At 39.1% G+C, this 18,540-nt stretch overlaps 13 protein-coding genes across 13 annotated transcripts, besides 1 other annotated feature; 4 read left to right on the top strand and 9 right to left on the bottom strand.

Moving 5' to 3' along the window:
• Positions 1-23: 23 nt before the first annotated feature.
• On the bottom strand, positions 24-727 carry BEWA_006860 (hypothetical protein; the record flags this gene model as incomplete). The annotated part of the gene is made up of 2 exons (XM_004830886.1): positions 248-727; positions 24-212 (listed from the first exon to the last, which is right to left on the bottom strand). The coding sequence occupies exons 1-2, from the start codon at positions 638-640 to the stop codon at positions 24-26; spliced, it is 582 nt and encodes a 193-aa protein (XP_004830943.1). The 5' UTR covers positions 641-727.
• Positions 703-738: a sequence feature (AT_rich).
• Positions 739-757: 19 nt separating this feature from the next.
• On the bottom strand, positions 758-1,967 carry BEWA_006850 (hypothetical protein). The gene has a single exon (XM_004830885.1). The coding sequence runs from the start codon at positions 1,942-1,944 to the stop codon at positions 916-918; it is 1,029 nt and encodes a 342-aa protein (XP_004830942.1). The 5' UTR covers positions 1,945-1,967; the 3' UTR covers positions 758-915.
• Positions 1,968-2,169: 202 nt separating this feature from the next.
• BEWA_006840 (hypothetical protein) lies at positions 2,170-3,495 on the top strand (the record flags this gene model as incomplete). The annotated part of the gene is made up of 1 exon (XM_004830884.1): positions 2,170-3,495. The coding sequence occupies one exon, from the start codon at positions 2,170-2,172 to the stop codon at positions 3,493-3,495; it is 1,326 nt and encodes a 441-aa protein (XP_004830941.1).
• A 128-nt stretch (positions 3,496-3,623) lies between these two features.
• Positions 3,624-6,492, top strand: BEWA_006830 (chromosome replication factor, putative; the record flags this gene model as incomplete). Its single annotated transcript, XM_004830883.1, has 10 exons — positions 3,624-3,657; positions 3,699-4,176; positions 4,211-4,379; positions 4,414-4,778; positions 4,813-5,043; positions 5,078-5,328; positions 5,363-5,628; positions 5,682-5,769; positions 5,804-5,922; positions 5,956-6,492. 10 exons carry the CDS (start codon positions 3,624-3,626, stop codon positions 6,490-6,492), a joined length of 2,538 nt encoding a protein of 845 aa, XP_004830940.1.
• An 18-nt stretch (positions 6,493-6,510) lies between these two features.
• Positions 6,511-7,265, bottom strand: BEWA_006820 (hypothetical protein; the record flags this gene model as incomplete). The annotated part of the gene is made up of 3 exons (XM_004830882.1): positions 6,511-6,814; positions 6,849-7,055; positions 7,099-7,265. The coding sequence occupies 3 exons, from the start codon at positions 7,263-7,265 to the stop codon at positions 6,511-6,513; spliced, it is 678 nt and encodes a 225-aa protein (XP_004830939.1).
• Positions 7,266-7,365: 100 nt separating this feature from the next.
• Positions 7,366-7,957, bottom strand: BEWA_006810 (hypothetical protein; the record flags this gene model as incomplete). Its single annotated transcript, XM_004830881.1, has 4 exons — positions 7,366-7,507; positions 7,547-7,623; positions 7,658-7,826; positions 7,863-7,957. The coding sequence occupies 4 exons, from the start codon at positions 7,955-7,957 to the stop codon at positions 7,366-7,368; spliced, it is 483 nt and encodes a 160-aa protein (XP_004830938.1).
• A 388-nt stretch (positions 7,958-8,345) lies between these two features.
• Positions 8,346-8,906, top strand: BEWA_006800 (hypothetical protein; the record flags this gene model as incomplete). The annotated part of the gene is made up of 1 exon (XM_004830880.1): positions 8,346-8,906. The coding sequence occupies one exon, from the start codon at positions 8,346-8,348 to the stop codon at positions 8,904-8,906; it is 561 nt and encodes a 186-aa protein (XP_004830937.1).
• Positions 8,907-8,920: 14 nt separating this feature from the next.
• BEWA_006790 (iron-sulfur cluster assembly accessory protein domain-containing protein) lies at positions 8,921-9,556 on the top strand. The gene is made up of 2 exons (XM_004830879.1): positions 8,921-9,164; positions 9,198-9,556. The coding sequence occupies exons 1-2, from the start codon at positions 8,975-8,977 to the stop codon at positions 9,470-9,472; spliced, it is 465 nt and encodes a 154-aa protein (XP_004830936.1). The 5' UTR covers positions 8,921-8,974; the 3' UTR covers positions 9,473-9,556.
• BEWA_006780 (hypothetical protein) lies at positions 9,520-11,205 on the bottom strand (the record flags this gene model as incomplete). The annotated part of the gene is made up of 5 exons (XM_004830878.1): positions 10,890-11,205; positions 10,548-10,853; positions 10,222-10,511; positions 10,094-10,188; positions 9,520-10,060 (listed from the first exon to the last, which is right to left on the bottom strand). Exons 1-5 carry the CDS (start codon positions 11,194-11,196, stop codon positions 9,520-9,522), a joined length of 1,539 nt encoding a protein of 512 aa, XP_004830935.1. The 5' UTR covers positions 11,197-11,205.
• A 483-nt stretch (positions 11,206-11,688) lies between these two features.
• Positions 11,689-13,863, bottom strand: BEWA_006770 (hypothetical protein; the record flags this gene model as incomplete). The annotated part of the gene is made up of 1 exon (XM_004830877.1): positions 11,689-13,863. One exon carries the CDS (start codon positions 13,861-13,863, stop codon positions 11,689-11,691), a length of 2,175 nt encoding a protein of 724 aa, XP_004830934.1.
• Positions 13,864-14,442: 579 nt separating this feature from the next.
• BEWA_006760 (hypothetical protein) lies at positions 14,443-15,518 on the bottom strand. The gene is made up of 2 exons (XM_004830876.1): positions 15,428-15,518; positions 14,443-15,381 (listed from the first exon to the last, which is right to left on the bottom strand). Exons 1-2 carry the CDS (start codon positions 15,495-15,497, stop codon positions 14,477-14,479), a joined length of 975 nt encoding a protein of 324 aa, XP_004830933.1. The 5' UTR covers positions 15,498-15,518; the 3' UTR covers positions 14,443-14,476.
• Positions 15,519-15,582: 64 nt separating this feature from the next.
• On the bottom strand, positions 15,583-16,623 carry BEWA_006750 (signal peptide-containing protein; the record flags this gene model as incomplete). Its single annotated transcript, XM_004830875.1, has 2 exons — positions 15,583-15,717; positions 15,754-16,623. 2 exons carry the CDS (start codon positions 16,621-16,623, stop codon positions 15,583-15,585), a joined length of 1,005 nt encoding a protein of 334 aa, XP_004830932.1.
• Positions 16,624-16,964: 341 nt separating this feature from the next.
• BEWA_006740 (hypothetical protein) lies at positions 16,965-18,248 on the bottom strand (the record flags this gene model as incomplete). Its single annotated transcript, XM_004830874.1, has 1 exon — positions 16,965-18,248. The coding sequence occupies one exon, from the start codon at positions 18,246-18,248 to the stop codon at positions 16,965-16,967; it is 1,284 nt and encodes a 427-aa protein (XP_004830931.1).
• Between the last annotated feature and the right edge of the window lie 292 nt (positions 18,249-18,540).

Raw genomic sequence — 18,540 nt, 5'->3', positions numbered from 1 at the left:
GGTGTAGTGTGTACACACGTTTATTAATTTGAACAGCAGTAGGGATTTTGAAGCTCATCAAAATCGTTATTGAAAGCATTGCTCCACTCGCTCACGCAATCGCCTGGTCTTCTCCTTCTAAAAATGCTCTTGCCTGGATTTAGCGGGATCCTCTTGAAGGCCGCGTTGGATGCAAAGAAACCAGGTGTAAATGGTATAGTTTGTTGATCAAACTGAAAATTAGTGTATATACTAATGCAAAACAAACCTCTGGTGCAGGAAAGGGGTTAGTCAAACCTTGACTGATGCTGACGCCTTCTACGCCATTTGTCCTATTTAAATCGCTGCCATTTGGGACAATATTGCTCTCTTGTCCATAAAAACCTTCAAATTGTGTCCCTTGGACATTCTGCCAATTGTGATCATTGGCTTCTATCACAGTGTGTACCGGTACAGGGTGCTGGAAAGCTTGTTGGTCAATGCTATACCCATCTGAAAAGTTGTAATTATCATTGACCATGAGGCCTCCTTCTTGTGACGGTATGTAGGATACACACTTGAATTCACTCTGCGGTGCCTGGTTGAATTCGCAGTACTCTGGGTAAAACTGCTTTGGGGTAACGATGGAAGAGTTTACTTGACCGTAATATTCGCCCTTCATCCTTGTCAATGTGTACCCGCGTTGTTGTATATGCCTCTGCTTGTGCTACAACTTAAAGCTACTTTATTTTAAATATAGTAATTAAATCATAAATTAAAGCCAAAACTTATTTTAGAAAGCCACTTGAGCCTTCCGGTGATTCAGCGGTATTTCTCAGCGGTTTGTTGGTGCACATGTTGATTCGTGACATTTCGGCCATAATAGCAGCCAGTTGTTTTTACCATTTTGTAGACGTTTACAAAAATTTTGCACTGCAAGAATCTCTTCTATAGTTGCTAGTGTAGCTCACGGTCGATGGTATTCATAATGTGCTCGTGCAACAGTTGATCTTTGAGCTGCAAAAGTCCGATTGTTACAGCCAATTGAAGTGCAATGTTAAGCCATGGCATTTGGGAGAGTAGATTATAGTTGGTTTCCTTGATACAGAAGCCATCAGCTTGCGATCCACAACGTTTGACGAGCGATAGCTGCTGTACTATGGCATTTGCTATTGTCAAAACCACTGGGAATATCTGTTCAAAGATAGAGTTACAGTCCTGGTCTGACATTAAACTTTGATGTATAAACTTGTTAAATGTCTTTGATGTGTACATGACTGCCTTACCTAAAAGGTGAGGAATAAAGCCTTGATAGAAGGAAGAGAAGCCATCAACCACCAGAATGCGTTTAAATAACTTTACGGCATTCACAGGAATGCATCCATCGTAGATTATAAGTCTTGAGATCACAGTCAATAGGGGATAGGTCAGCATTTCAACTATGACTACCGTGATGATTTCGCTCTTGCTATTTTTAATTTCTCCAATATAGAAATCGATGATCTGCCTCTGTATGTCATCTCTGGAGGCAGTAACAATGGAATAGCGATAGTTTTGAATGAGGTGGGAACGCACACCAAAGAGGTCATGATCGGTCAACCTATTGGCCAGAACATCGCTACAATACCGGACCTTTGGTGTTATATAGTGTGGTATAACATAATTCAAAATGTCTTTTGTCAGTAGGTATCCCAAATACTCTGGAAAGGCGCGAAAAAAGCCTGAGATTCCTTCCTTTCTATATATCGAGATTGCCAAATCCTTCGCCAATATTAGCCCATAAGCATACGATATTCCACCAACTTGTAGAGAAACAAACTCCTTCCAAAAACCGTCGCTAGTTGAGTAAACATCACATAGAGACCTCTGGAACTTTACGACGGCCAAACGATGGCTTACAAGTAGCACCGGGTATCTTAAAACTATAGAAGGTGTGAGTGTGATTATAATTTTCTCAGGGGAAGACCCAGGTGACTCGTCGAACATATTTAGGTCTATAAACGGAATCTGTTTGACAGTCTGTTAGGACAATCATGGGGAACTGATTCCATTGCCAAGTCTGGAATTTTAGACGACAAAAGTAACAAGGAACAGCAATGACCAGGTGTATGTCAAGCCGTCCTCAGGGGTCTACACATAGATGTTTCGGGAGAAATTCATATCTAAATGTTCTTTTAAGCGTTTGATATCACAAGTCCACAAAAGATCTGTATGAAGCGCCATGTTGTGGCGGTTAAGTTCGTCCACCGTGGCGTTTTAAGATTCTGGACGTCTTGCGCTAGCCATAAAAATTTCTGCTTCAGCAAAGCAACTCAAGTACAGAACTCTGGCGAATGTGAAACTGAAAGATCCAATAGAGGAGGTAAAGCTACCTACAAAGTACAAATTATAGCCTGGATCGCTTTGATTCGCAAAATGGCGATGCCAAGTCTGGAGGCAGCAAACGTATCCGAAAGCAAGATCGCAGAGAAACCTGAAGATGAAATGCTTTGCAGGATAAGGCTATCAAATGAAGCTCAATCGCAAATCTCAATGGAAAAGCTCATACCCGATTGCAAGAAGTTTGTTGTATCATACGGAGTTAGGCTAATTTTGCTATGGGTAATCTTCATCCTCATGATGTACTTTCAGGGAATGTGTATCATTTTGAGCGATTCATACTATGAAACTGGAACACCGCCAATGAAAGATAGGATACATACATTGGTGGAACCTTCAAAAGAAATTTTCAAGATCAGTGTTGCCAATACAATGATTGCAGTCTTGACAGCTTCACTCGGAATTAGAATTGTTCTATTCATGCCGTTTGTCTTTGCTCTTGAGTTGCTTATCCGTTTCTTATTTCTGGAATCAATCTTGTATTTTGTCAGGAGTATTTTCATCATCCTAACCACTGTACCTTGCCCTCATTCCGACTGTGTCCCTAGTGTGTATAACACTCACTGGGAAATGATACAGGTTATTGTCCTTTCGTATACTGGAATTAAAGACACCTGTACCGATTTAATCGTATCTGGACATACAATGAGCACCGTTATGGTTGGTATATTTTTAATGCATCATAGTGGTAGCTATATTTTTAACGGTATCGTTATATTATACATAAAGGTTATCCTATTTTTCATCATCGCATCCAAGTACCATTATACCGTTGATGTAATGTTTGGTGCCATATTATCCATGTCTCTTTACTTTGTATATTACACTGTTGTTGACCAGTATGGAACAGCGCATATAAATGGGTTTTCAGATGGTAAAACATTGCATGGGATTATTCCTAAGATCTTTGCAACTGTAGAAAATATTCCAGAGAGGATTCGCCTAGGACATCAGCTTTCGCAAGTCTACACTTTAACTCAGAGAAGTGAAGTAGAAATCAAAGAGGAAGACAAGGTTAAGATTGAGCGCATCTGTCGTTGTTTTGGTGTATTGAATATAAAGGAATTACATCAGCTTTATAGAGGAAATAAAGAGTATAACTTTCATTACTTTAAAGTTGCTTTATCATTCTTAAAACGAAAGAATGAAACTGCCTAACTTTCATTCCTGTTCATATTCATGCCTCCCCATGTGTTGGTTAATTCCAGGAATGGATGGATAATTTGACCGCCTTGTCAGGTTGTATTTATATTTTATTAGGGGACGTGTAGTATAGATTATAAAGGATGGGTAACCCAGAAGTCACAGGACTGACTCAAGGTTTGTTATACTTATGTGTAGCTTATATGGCTGTTATATAGAGAGTTTTACCACTGACGATATTCTAAATGATATCTATGGGACACAGTCGGTGGATGACTTTGGATTTGACTTTGTGGCCGCTGCGGCCGCGAATGATGCTCCAGAGCCGCAAAAGTTCGATACTATGCTAAGAAACAAGGAATTGCAATATTATCCCTTGGATTCTAAAGCATACTATGGATCTAGTAGTCTACACATACTGGATATGGCCAGAATTTTGTCTACTGGTGGGAGCGATCATTTTTCTCTCGATAAGACGCTATATCGTCGTATGTGTATGCACGACCAGCTAAAACTATTCAAGTCATCTGCACAACTCAGCTCTGGAGAATCTTTTGCACTCAGAACTTCAGGATATGTTCTCGGTAATCCTCCCCTCTACCTCAAATATTTCAACAAGGAGAATTTTGACCCAGTGAACGCTGCAAATAGCTTGGAAATACCTCTATTATCTACTCCAGTTGAAGAACTTTTCAAGTATGCTTCGTACGAATATGACAAAATTGTGTAGGAGAGTGATTGAGAAGCGAGTAGAAGAGAACAAAGTAGCCGAAGGGGTAAAAAGACGTATAATACGCAGAAAAAAGAGGAAAGATACATCTAAGGATGAGAATTGGTGTGATAAATACGCTCCCAAGTACTTTTCGGATTTGCTAACCAGCGAATTTGTCAATTTAGAGGTAGGTTCAGAATGGAATATATACATTTTCCTAGTGCCTAAAGTGGTTATCCAGCTGGAACAGTTCATCAACATACAATGAAAAATATAAGGAGCCAGAAAAACGTATTCTATTGCTTGGAGGACCTCCAGGAGTTGGCAAGACTACACTGATTCGTGTTTTAGCTGCCCATTGTGGATACAATGTTGTCGAAATTAACTCTAGTGATGACCGATCTAAAAACAAAGTTTTGCCAATAATTACCGGGGTGATTTCTGCAAGTTCTGTCACACCTGGTAAACAAAATCTATGTTTGTTGGAAGATGTGGAAAGTTTGGTTCATTCCGAGACCCACATTATAGCGGCCTTGAAGAATTTTGCTAACAAACTTACTGCAAAGGGAAACCATGCGATAAGAAGGTGTGTTTTTAAACATGTTAACGTAGCTCTATAGGCCAATTATATGTACATGTAATGATGTTTATGCTCGGCATTTGAAGGAACTGAGGGACGTATCAAAAGTGATCATTTTGGAGCCCTGTGACTCTGTTGTATTACAGCAAAGGTTGGAATACATTTTGGAAATGGAGGGACTGGGTATAGATTCCACATTTTTGCAAGAAATACAGAATACTTATCGCAATGACATTAGATCCTGCTTGAGCGCTCTTGAATTTTTGTCTAGGTTAGTTTTTCCTTTTGCCAACATCGGGTTATAGTTACACGGGAGATGTACATAGTTTGAGCCAGATTGATCTTAGTAAAGATAATAATGATGGCGTTGAAAAGTTGCTACAACTGGTATTTAACTCTGAACGTAATACGGATGATTTGCACAAGATCGAATCCCAACTGGCTATCACTATAAACAATTTGGGATACAACTCTACCAGTGCTCTCTTATCGGAGAATACTGCTCTTTTGCCAACGAAACGATATGATCACTTTTGGAAGCTCTCTATATTTTTGGGTATTTGCTTGTCAGTAAAATCAAATATTTCCAGATATAATGGCTCAGAGCGACTGTATATGCAACAAGGTTGGAAGTCCAATGCAGGCTGTGCAGCTACTAAAAGTTGCGTGTGGATTTGTGAATCGATTTATGTGCAATGCTAGGTCATCCCCGCACAAATTTGTCTATCCCGCCAGACTGGTTTATAGTCAACATCTTACAAAACAATCTAGATCTAAAAATGTAATGCACTCACTGCAAAAATCTACCATTCCTGCTCTTATTCAGGGTTTGTTTTCATCTAGATTTTGTCTATCCGTTCGTTTATACAATGTTGTATAGGAATTCTCAATAGGAGTTTTGTCTACGAGGTTCTCCCGTACATACTCGATCAAATCACATCTGCAAACCACGCAATACTATCGCTTTCAGTTTCTTTTATCCTTCGTATATTAAAGGGTTTGTATCCTTATTAAAGTAATATAAGATGTAGGTATCGACGTTGTCTGGGAATGTTTGGGACCCATGGGCACATCAAAAATTCCACCTTCTCTCCTTCCCTTGGTTCGCACTTTATCGCTACTTGTTGTTTTTGGTGTGAATATAGTCAATGTAGGTTTTTATAGAATAAAAACATGAATGTAGGTCAACCAAATTGTATCTTACGATCCTCCTATAATGGACATGTACTTGCAACCAACATCGAAGAATAGGAAGAATGCAGAGGTTTCTATTACGGAAAAGCACGCATCCATTATGAATAGCATTGTAGACTATTTGAAATCTGGAGATCGAATGATTTTGTTTAACAAAGATGATAGTTCTTTTCAGGGTTCAAGTCTATTTAACAAAAAGAGCGTATTTTCAAACGTTTTTGACGCTGTGAAGTGTGTCTATAATGATGGCTTTTCTGGTTTCAAGAATTTGCAGGGGCCAGAAAAACTTGTTGCGGATTCATTCACTGGCTCCTCTGATATAATACCTTGCAAGAGAACATTCCCTGAGGCTATTCCAATAACCTTTTCACAAATTATGGATTGTGACGCTGAAAGTTTATTGGAGGAACTAAATCTTATTCTTTCTGATTCCAATGAAGCCAAGAGGTGCAAAACCTTTGGCACTTACAAGTACCAAGACCAAAACTGCTCAGCTGTTCGATACATCATAAATGCTTTGGATTAGAATATTATACATTTTATCTCAAGTGTGTTCGGCTTCAAATCTTTTAACAATATCTTCGTAGCTGCTGTGTTTTATGTCACTGCCAATGCTATATGTTCGCTTTAGACTTATTGCGGCAAGCACAAGGTTCAGCAGTACTAGGTTGTTTGATGGCTTTAAAATGGATTTTGGAAGCAACCTCCTGGAGGATAATATCGCATTATACGATCCCATGAGTGTATAGCATACAATGAGACCATAAAATCCCTTTGTTAGGGAGTAATCTGCACCGATTAAAGTTCCAGCTGCACCAACTGTAGCAAAGAACAGACCAATTATTCCCCTAGACACGTATGTTTACATGTTATTAAGCGTACCTTGATTTAGATAGTAGTGTCCTTTTTCCAAAACCGGCTAGTTGGAATCCAATGTGAGTAGCGGCCATCCATGAAAGGGTCAAGGATGACATTTTGAGCTGGTCTGCTAGTAGTTTTGGGTATGAAGGCGATGGAGGTGTGATCAAAGAGATACTGGTTGGCATTACAGTTAGTATTCCGAACATATAGTATGGAACTTTGCAATTTCTGAGGTATCGTGTGTAATTATTGCGTAACTTGGAAATCATACCTGGCTAAACGCTTATAATCATCTTCCAATTCAAAGTAGCAGTCGAATTTATGGTCTTTGTTGGCATTTTCGCTGAATTTTGAGATTTTAACTCCCCTGTTCTTCTCTGTGAACGTAGATTTGTTTCTCCATCCTCTAAACAATTGTACAGAGTTTCTAATATTCATAGTCTAGAGATGTATAGTGTATATGGATGTGTTTCTAAATTAGAATCATGATTTTAATTTACAGTGCTGTTGAATTATGTACAACCTGGGAGTGGTCGTTTCACACATTTTCCCTTTTGCTGAGTATTTCAGATTTGAATTCAAGTAGATTGTAGATTTCCTGTTCCATGCATTCTATTCTTGACAAGATTTTGGCTTCTTGTTCCTTTTGCTTCGTTAGGAGTTCATTGTACCTTGAGCGTCTACGAGATTGACTGTGCGATGACTAGAGATAGACTAACCTTAGATAGATGCTGTAACCCATGGTAGTGAACATAATTGTGAGTAGGAGGAATTCTGCCAAGAGGTTTGTCCCGATCTGTTCCAGAAGGTGTGGAGAAATGTACACTTACGTCAATGGCCTCATCTGGGTGTATGGGTTTTATTACGACTTCTACCCTGCAAGTATCATCGATATACTGTCTTTTGGTGAATGGTGTCCTCCAGATGCTTCCCCAAACGAACATGTTGACTGACATGTTATGTTTGCAATTGCCTAACTTTATGACAAGATAGCGCAAGCTGCGGGTATATTCTGAGTTCGCATGAGTACTTTACCATTTACTGCGATTTGTAGGAGCTTTGAGCACCGAACTAGTGTGTCTGGCTAGACTGGAGGAGAGTGTCCGTACGATCTCCAATAGTATCTCCATATTTCGTGTCCATTTTAGGTGAGTTTCCTGGACGTTGTGGCATGACTAGAGCACATGGTTCATTCCCTTGTGTTAAAATGGCCAACTTTTGGAAATGTTACAGCTCTCTACACATCTTGCTAGACTAGTTCCTTGACTGACATATTGACCACAACTCATTGATAAATGTGAATGAACCTGATCTTTATTTACTTCCTGTAACCGTGTATTAAAATCGCAAGAATGTGTAATAAGGGCGACCCAACATACCGGCGATTAGCATGGAGTTCATCATCTTGTATAAACTTGCAAAGATCATCTTCTACAGACTTTTAGGATGAGATTTTGTTTTAATCAAAACTGGTCTACGAGGCTCTAAGTCGTTTTATTGTAGAGACAATCTTGAGCAATGAAAGTTAGTCTAATAACTTCTGTACGTCGTAGTATAAACTACCGACTTGGTAGACTTTACAATTCATTCTATTACTCTCAGAGTAATAACAAATATGTCATGGTATTCGCCTTTCCGGCGTTTCTCTGGTACATTCGCTACAGGGCAGACACCAAACTGGGCTATAGACTCTACATTTCCCCAACCGCTTTGGGACCTCTGGACTACCTCGATAAAGTAGATTCTTCCAAAGAAACTTTGGAGGAAGAAGCCAAAGAGCCGTCAGTTTTCGAGAAGATTGGCGAAAAGTTCGAGTGGCTCACCGAAAAGGTTTCAGGCTCCGCTCCGTTGGTTAAGAATTGGACGAATGGAAAAAAGATTTACCTCCCAGACGATGTTACTGTTAGTGACTTGAAAAGGCTCGTATATGGCAATAACACCGCCGCCCAGAGAGATGTTCTGGTCGGATGTAAGGGAAGGATTATGAACAATGACGATAATTTGGCCCTTGCAACCAGGGCTTTTTGTAAAAGAGACCCTAGACTCGTCCTATGGAGGGAGGGTCGCATCGCTTCTTAATTAGTATCATTTTTCTGTACCATATATATCCTATTTTAACGCTACATCGTTAGAATGAGTTTTTAGTAATGTTTCAGAGATTGCTAAAAGGGGCGAGCTTGACGTTTAGGAGCGTGTACGGCCATAGGTATTTCTCTGGTTCTCTAGGGAGTGACGCATTCAAGGTAGAACGGCACAGTTTCAAGGCTAGAAAGCCAAAAGATATTGTAACTTTATCGCAATCGGCTCGTAGTCGACTTTATGATATAATCGCAGACGGTACGTTTCGCCTTGTTCCATAAAAACGCTCAGGTAACAAGGTTGTATACCTCACTTTACGTGTAAAGGGCTGCAATGGCTATACTTATGAGATGAACATGATAGATCCGTCTAGTATCGGTGATATGGATGAAAAAATCCTTGATGAGGATGGGAAAACGATCCTTGTGATTGAGAACAAGGCAGTATTCTACCTTATTGGTAGTCACATTGGTTACTCAGACGGAGACTTGGCGGAAGGGTTCACATTTGAGAACCCGAATGTCACATCAAAGTGTGGTTGTGGCAAGAGCTTTCAATTTGGTTAGAGACAAGATTTAATGTGCAAGGTAACACTGCAATATTTTAATACGCGCTAGTTGGCTAGCATTTGTCTAATTTCATTTACATCTTCTGGATGTAGATTATAAAGATGCTTGGAGTAGTTGTCGGATGTTAGGATTACGAATGCGATGTTGTCATTGATGCTGACTTGAGTTGAACTGCTGCAAGTTTCGAAACTTTTCCTACAAGTAGCGAATTCGTAGAGGTTTTGCCAGGTGAATAATATCAGCGGGTGGTATTTCCACGGTTTTATGTCCAGTAAGTAGACGTGCTCCTCGACGATGTAAAGATCCAAAACAAAGTTCCGTACGGGTGGAATCTGGCCTAGTATATGTTCACGGTAAAAGTGGACGATTCTGTCCTGGAATGCTTTGCGCTGATCTGCGTTTAGAAGGTAGTCGTATACTTGATTTAGGAATAGTTGCGCTATTACAACAATCTCAAAGTCGTATATGTACACTCTAAATTGGGTGGACTTGCTGAACATTTTGGCTCGATACAAGAATAATTTGATTTTGTCAAGTTCCATTGTTTGCCATTCAGTAGACGACTTTATGAGTAACAGCAAATCCCTAAACATTATGATTTAATAAAAGTGTTCATACCTAACATCTCGACAGATGTTTGTATTGTTTAGAATCCAAACTCCGTCCAATAAATAGGAACCATTTATGCAAGGAAGGCTCCCCTTATTGAATTCCTGGATTTAGTGTATAAAAGACGGAAAACTTACCACAATTGCGCTTTTTAGTTGAGATATACCAGAGGAAAGTTTATGGTCCTGGAAATCAAAATTTTCTGCGATAACGCCTTGGTCAGAGTAACCAGAGAAATCGGAATCAGAATCAACCTTCGCATATGTTGTATGGCTGAATTCTTCCGGAAGAACCATTGTATCCGATTTTAGGTACTCTACAAACTTCCCCTCAAATTCAATCATTTTGTGCGATAACGTCCATTTCTTGTAAATGTTGTACCAGTTCTCATATTCAAGCAAGCCGAGCTCGAACTCATGTACCCACTCTGTTTGAAATGTATTATTGGTATGAATCAAGTTACCTCCGCACGGCCAAATGTTATAAAGGTATGCATCAATAATAAAAGTCTGTCTTGTAAACTTGTAAATGGAATCTTCTGTAAGGGTGTGCGAAGCAATACCGTCTTTGATTGAAGCGAGTCGCAAACTTTCAGAGTGTTCAAGAACAATTCCACCATATTTCCCATCAACGGTCACGTCTATAGAGACGTCGTTGCTAGAATCCTGGTATTTCCTGAATATATCAGCTTTCCCCGTTGGAGCCAGACTGGAGGATTCCAGTGGTTCCACATAACACACTCGTTCCTTCGCATCAAAAATCAGTTCAACTGAACAGAGAGTGAATTAAGAGCATGAAATCTCACCCTTTATCAGTGACAAGGCAAATTTGCTGGAGGTGGAAGGACCTTGTTCCGTTAAAGCAACATCGTTGGGAAGTATTAGGAAAAGTACGGCATTCCCTGATATAGATTCCAGATTGCAAGTTTCTTCAGACAGACTTTGGCTCGGACATGACTGTGCAAGTGCGTGGTCCAGAGCATTGTAGTACTTTTGGAGTAGGTAATTGCCTTTAGGCGATTTTGGCCATACCTTGCAACCCAGGGACCTTGAAATGCTACAAAACAGAAAATCTGCCTTTATTGGTCCCACCAGAGCCACTTTTGTGCGCATTATTTCTGCAGTGTGTATGTCCCATAGGGCACCGCGGGGAGTCCCAAGCACATCATATTATGCATTAATACATCGCAGCGGTAATAATGGCAGTAGAAAATAATACGCAGGATACCGAACACTTTCCTTGGACAGGTTTACCTCCGAAAGAGCGGATGGAAAAGTTGACATCGCATTACATAAAATTAGAATCTGAAAAAATCAACAAAGAGGTATCTTTCTTTATATTTACACATGTAAAAGAATATCCAGATAATTGAAGAACTCAAAAGTGAGCTAAAATCCGTGGATAGTAGCTTGAAAAATGATGCTTGTGATAAATACTTTCAACTAGGCGAAGATCTCCTGCTAGAAGTCAATGATGAGAGTTCAAAAGATATCTTAAAGATCCTAAATGGGTTATTAACCAAGGATTTGGCAAAAATGGGTGGTACATTTCCCAGATTCTAACCACTTGCACAAATGCAGCCCACATTACACACTGTTTGTCCCTTACAAATCAATAAGATGATTCGAGTTTATAATATGTGTAGTTAGAACTGTGTAGTGTGACTTGTTGCTGGAGTTTAGGAGAGAAAGTGCCACAATTTCGCCCATTGTGATTCCACCAATGAAAGAAACAAGACAGGCACTCGGTGCGGCTTCGCTATCTTTTGTTTGTTGTATCTCTGGTAGCAAGTTCATTTGTTGTATGGACACAATTGGTGAATTCAATAGAGCAAATTCTGATTGAAGAGGTTTCAGGTCGTTTGTAATGTTCAGCAGTTGTGCTATCCGAACGCTCAACGGGGCATAACCCCCAAATACGTTGGAATAATCAGATGACGCATATTCTGGAGAAACTAACAAGTTAAATTTATCAAAGAGCTTTGGCCACCTCAAAGTGTTAACTGTGTTGACCACTTTTATCAATCCACATTTTAGGAATTTTTGTATCTTGTACAAATGTTCAAATCCATATTGAGAAATTATTGCTTTTTTTATAATGTTAAAATCATCCTGCTTAATTCCATCATTGGTTTGAGACAAGAGGATCAGTAATCTGTAAACGTGCGATATTTCGGTGTTCCAAAATATTAAATCTATGAGCAGAGAAATAAAGGGATCATCCGTCTTTTTAGCCCATAACTTTGAAATATTCAACTTTGAATCACCCTGTTTGTGATCAACAGAGCCGTGTAAGATTCCATCTTCAAGATTTTGTATAAGCTGGAAGCGATCACTGCGTACAAACGATTTTAAATACTCCATAATATTGTAGTGTGTATAAAGTACAATATTTTCCTGTTGCAAAGATTTGAACTTTTTGACAAATTCACCCATCTCACCTATTGTTTGTAAGTTTGAACTGTCATATCCCTTATTAATTTTAAGAGCTCTATCCTTCAGATAATCTGCAGCCTTTATAAATCCAAGCCACCTTATATCACTATACAACTGTGTATTTAGTGGAATAGCCTTTTTGTTTATATTAGCATACTTGTCCTTGGGTTTATAAAATTCATTCACCAAATCTAATTGACTCACTAGCTTCCCATCTAAAATTCCAACATCAACATTAACTGTATTATCATTTATCCCAAATACTGAATCTAAAAATCCTTCATAAGTAAAATTAGTACACATTGGTGTTATCAAATCAACTTTGCGATCTATAATTATGGATGATTTTATGGTTGAAGAATTGCCTAACAAAATTCGATTATCTTCAAAGGTACCCTTGTTAACCAATGGTCTACTTTGCAGTTCTTCCGGGAACTTGAAAGGTATAAAAGAGCACTCTCCATATAAACTATCAGTATTTCCTACAATTAAATCTGATGCAGCTTCTCTACGGGTCTTTACTAGCAACTCGGTTACATACTTTGATAGTGTTCCCAGACCTATTACCTGAGGAATTGCGCCTCCCAAATGTTTGTTTTGTAGATATTCAACAGCTTTTGCAAAGAACCAGGCAGTAGTTGGATCTCCCTCTAAGTAAAATTCCAGAAATCCATTAGACATAACCATTGAAAGGATTCCATCAATTGGTATCATGTGAATTGCAGACTGATATAATTCAACGAGATTATTCATACGTTGCGTGTTTTGTTCATATCTTACAACAGTGAAGTTTGATCCTAACATACGATTCAACATTTCCGGGTACATTTCACTGACTTCTGGAAGGCAAATTACTCTGTTTATATCATTATGCCGAGTTTGTAATATTGAGGAGAGATCATGAGAGTCCTTGAACGTTGGTCTTATCATATAGACTTCATTTGTATTAGACAGTAGATAGTCATCCGTGAAACCCTTGTTTTGTTTGCCCATTAAAGCTTTCATGCGATAAATGTTCAAGAATCCCAGTTCAAGGACCTTTTTATCAAAGAGAGAGTGGACCAAATCATACACATCGTTAGAGCATATTAAGGTTATCTTATTTCCCGCTATGCCTTTGCAAATAAGCTTGCTGTAAGCTTCAAAATCGGACAAAAGGAGCTCATCCGCATCATCAGACACGGCTTCGTATGAAAAATCATTACTATCATCTTGTCTTACCGGTGATCTTGCACTTTTAGGGCTTTGATTCTCGGCATGCTTGCCAATGGACGATATTACATGTGCAAAAACCTTGAAAAACTCACACTTTGCATCCTTAGCCACAGAATCAAGTAATTCCATCTGGTTTGCTCCGTAAACTTTCTACATTAAAGCTAAAGGATATTTTTTATTGAGTGCTATCAACGTTTGTAATGGAGAAGTCCAACACCACGACGATCCACACACAGTTGAATTCATATTATGGATTCCGAAATTCAGACATTTGTAATCATAATATCAACTCACATAGCATTTGGTTTGTTTCGATACTCCCATTAACCGATATGTTGCAGTACTATATATTTTGTGGACCTTTATTCCTGATCGCATATTAAACAGCTACGGAATCGTTTACTATCCCTCAAAGTTCGTATAAACATATATGATACGAGTACATTTTGGGATATAAACTGTGTAGGCATTGGAGTTGCGTGGTACCGGCATTTGTACTCTTTTGTTTCCCCTCGATTATTGTTTACTTTTGGTTCGACAGCAAGACGCTACTGCCTCCATTGGATTCCCGCTCTAGTTTCACAGGTAACTTTGCCATGAACTCATTACACATTACCAGATTCGCACTCAATGCTAATGGAGAATGGAGAAGTCAAGTACGTTGACACTCCCCTAGATATCGTAAATAAAAAACTATACGCATAATGTAATTGACTTAGCATTTAAATTGCATCATAGGGCATTAAGAATTGTTTGTTTTTGGTAGCAGTTGTGAGAATACGCTAGGTATGTCATACCCCTGAATCACACTAAAGAGTCTGCTATCGGTGGTTCTAGCAAAACCTGCACCTTCAAAATGTAGCATGTTGGTATAGTACAGTGAAAGAGTAAATTTTGGTAGGGAATCATCATGCTTTACTAATTGTACCCGCTGTGAATTCGACGGAATTATGAAAAACGCAATATTCAGAATGTGAGATAGTGCAATCATATCACTATGCGAAGCCCAAGTTTTAACTGGGCGGCTCGAACTTATATCATTGTAGACCATTTTGGCAATATCCAAGGGATCACGGCCAGATTCCAGCTCTTTTAAGCGTTCTTCTGGTTGCCATTTTAGATCAGGATAGCGTTCTACTGCTTGCATATCTCGCACAAACTCAAGCTTTTCCTTAAATTTGTCTTTATCAAAATGTGATACAGCATCCTGATCGTGTGGATTGACTCCTATAAAGTAAATTGCGGCCAATACGCGCAACTCTTCATGGGTGAAGTACGAGTTGTTTTTCGGCAAGTTTTCAACCGATGTTAAAATTCCAGCGGGTAATGTCTTTGGAAAGCTAAAGGCTTCTCCTTTCATATCTGTGTCTCTTAACAACCCTGCCGTTGCATGATAAAAGCAGTTGCCATCGCTGCCATAATCTTTGTGGCAAAGTATCCAGTTCTGGGGACTCAAATATCTTTTCCAAGTGTCTTTTGCAGACGACCAGTTTCCAAATCTGGAGCAAGCGTCCTTCTCAGTTTTGAAAAGCGAAAATTCTAGTGGAGTGGACAAAAACGAATAGGACCTGTCACCTAAATGTGCTCTGAGGTAATAATTCTCGAGTGAGTGATGATTATTCCTGTTGATAGCCACAAATCTTGACACTAAATGGAAATGTGTAGACAATGAGATGTAATGTATATTACGTACGTGGCAGCGTGAGCTGTACATTTACTGCAATAGACAACAAAACTGCCCATCTATAAGATATTAATTGCATTTTACATCATTATCTAATAGTGAGAGTTACTCTTATTCCCCATCCGCAAGATTTTGTATAGTGCCCATCGGTACAACAATCTGCGTTATAATTTACAATCATCAGTCATAAGTATAGCTAATGCAACTGGTATTTCTTCGGGTCTGAAAAGTGATTTTGGTTTGACAGGTGCTTGTTCGTCTAGGTTGAAGAGCCCAGCTACGTCAAAGTGACACTCTTTCTACAATTATTGGATTTTAAGCAAGGAAAAACTTACAAAGTAGTAAATTGTGACAAAAAACTTTGGATTCAAGTCGCGCTGAATTTCTCCGCATCCGATAACGGTATTTTCATGGCCAAATGTAATACCTTTGAACCCTAAGTACCGTTCCAGGAGATTTAGATCTAAATAATCACCCCAACGGTCTTGTAGAGCTTTTTCAAGTGTCCTGAACAATGCTAAAGCGGCTTCACGTTGATTTGTGCCGGTCCTCAATTCATCGTAAGTCTTTTTGACGTCCCAACCTTCTGTTATTGGTGCTCGACTATTTCCAAGCAGCTTCATGGCCTCTTCATTGGCATACCATTCGGATTCTGCTATCTTTCCAATCTCTTGCAATAGGTGGTCATGGTTATAGTGTGCATAAGATTCAGGCACATCTGGATCACAACCAAAGAATGAAATTATGGAAATTCTCTTGAGCTCAATTGGCTCTAAGAAGTCGCCTTTACTTGTGATTGCCATTATACCATTGTGAATTCCTTGTGGCATCGTTTTATCTATGTTTTGTCTAATCTTTTCTTTGGTTATTCCTTCAGTTCTGAAAATGATACTCAGGGTGTTAAACATGCAGCTTCCATCTCCGCGTGCTTGAATATCTGCGATTCCGTACCCATAAACTGCAAGTCTCTCTGGCCATTTTTTATTGATCTTGTTATATTCCCATTCCCCGACCAATTGTGGCCTGGTATTACGCTTTGGTTTCATGAACCGATTTTTGTATGCCAAGAGTCTGGCCATTGAATTGATATCTAGTGACTTGAAAAATTCAAATACAGGCATGTTAGCGACATACGAATTTGGAGCACAGGAACCTTGCAAAAGCAAATTGGCGGTAATTATGCCAAAAAGAAACCTAAAGCCCATTTTGTAAGGCGTAAGTGTGTTCCTAAAACTGTAAGATCTGGCAACTACAATATCACTAGTATCCTCTAAAACGTGAATTTCGGAAAGTTTATTAATTTATGTGAGAGATCCCATCTAATCAACATTAGGGTAAGAATTTTTTAGGAACAGATCTGCGTTGCCCCCATCCGTCGGAATTAGAAAATCTCTTTCCGAACTGCATCGCATGTATAAAATTAAAGATGCTTGTAAAACTACTTAAGGATTCTAATGGTTACATTATAATGTAAACGTGCGAGAACAAACCAAAATATTGAGATACACTTGTGATCCCACCATGATGCATTATTAAAATTACTCGTTTACTTATCGGCTTTTTTTATATATTTGCCGCCAATTTGAATTATGCGTGATTTATCTTTTCTGATTCTCATGTAGCATGCATTACAAACTGCTATTCCATTAACGTATCTCCACTGGGGAGTAGTCTTGACCTTGCAGTTGGCACATGAGTAGTTATTTCTGTTCAATCTGGGCCTTCCAACCGTAGGGGTTTGGCTTATTCTTTTTTTCCCATGCATATTCATTCTATTTGCGATTAGGTTGTCCCTCATGTTAGTACTTCTGTTTGTCATATTGTTCGCATGCAAGATAAACGGATCGTGACCAAAAAGAAGTGGAGAGTTGCCATGGTAGCTGTGTATACTTCCTGAATCACTCATCCTGGCACTAGTGTCCGTTTCAGGAGTAGGAGTTGGAGTAGGCAACCAAGTTGGCATGCTCAAATCTGGTATCATTCCTCCTGCAGAAACATGTAAATTGGGATGAAATGCACCATTTTGTTGTATGAGTTGACTATAATGTACTGGAGAGCTCCTACTGTCTCCTCGACCACTTATAATTGGTGACGAAGATCCGTATCTCTCTCCTGCCAAAAATCCATCAAATGCTGGTGGTGAGCTGTTTAAATGCTGTATTCCCTCGTTATTGGTATCTACTGCATTGTTAAAATTTTGATATATATCCCCATCATTGTATAATTGTTGGTGACCATATGGAAACATGTTATAGTAGTAACCTTGGGTCATATCTGGTACTTGATCACCTTGGTATCCCTGACCACAGTTTAGCATTTCGTATTTTATACCCTGGCTATTCTGTTCACCTTGTAAGGGGCTATTCGTCACTTCATATCCTTCCGTTTCACCGTTACAATCTGCATACGAACCAACTTCCCTGATATCTTCTAGACTGTTATCTGTAGTAGTATGTTCGTCTTGTTTTTGCGGCATAATATATTGACTCGGGCTAACTTTTCCTAGACTTTCATGTTTCGGTGAAAGATTGCGTCTTTGTATTTCTCTCTCATAGAGAGAATGACCATTGTCTGCATCGTTGACATCGTTAAAACTATCTATAGCATGTTCCGGGATAGCGCCATCAGCAATTAGGGCACTTGTAAAATGGCTCTGAAGATTAATAGTAGGAGGAATTTGGTTGAAATAACTGCTAGACGACAATGTAGGACTCGGTTTATTGCTGGAATATCCTCTGTTCATGTTTCCATACTCTATGTAATCTTGCATAGTTTTGTTTTCGGAATTTTTAGCATGTCTACCGAATGCCTCTTTTGTAAAATCATTCATGGACCTTACAAGATCATTATAGGTTCCTTCAGACAGATACTTTGTACCAGTTCTCTAGAGAGTAAGTCAGTGGAAGAGAATAAACATACCTCTTTATGGTCATATACACATTGATCAAGGTGCATTTTGCTCTTAGTATAATCGATCGTGTATATTATACCTTGCGACTTATGGTTTTAATGCAATGATATGCTCTCATCATAGAGTATCTGTATCCTAGGGATACGGTTTGTGTATTTGTTTATCGTGTGTCAGAATATTTGGCATCTTACTCCATAGTCATGGAGCAATG

Source organism: Theileria equi, chromosome 3, assembly GCF_000342415.1.
Source record: "Theileria equi strain WA chromosome 3, complete sequence".
In the NCBI taxonomy this organism is placed as follows: Eukaryota; Apicomplexa; class Aconoidasida; order Piroplasmida; family Theileriidae; genus Theileria; species Theileria equi.
Note: the sequence above shows the minus strand (reverse complement) of the source record. Positions and strands in the feature narration are given on the sequence as shown.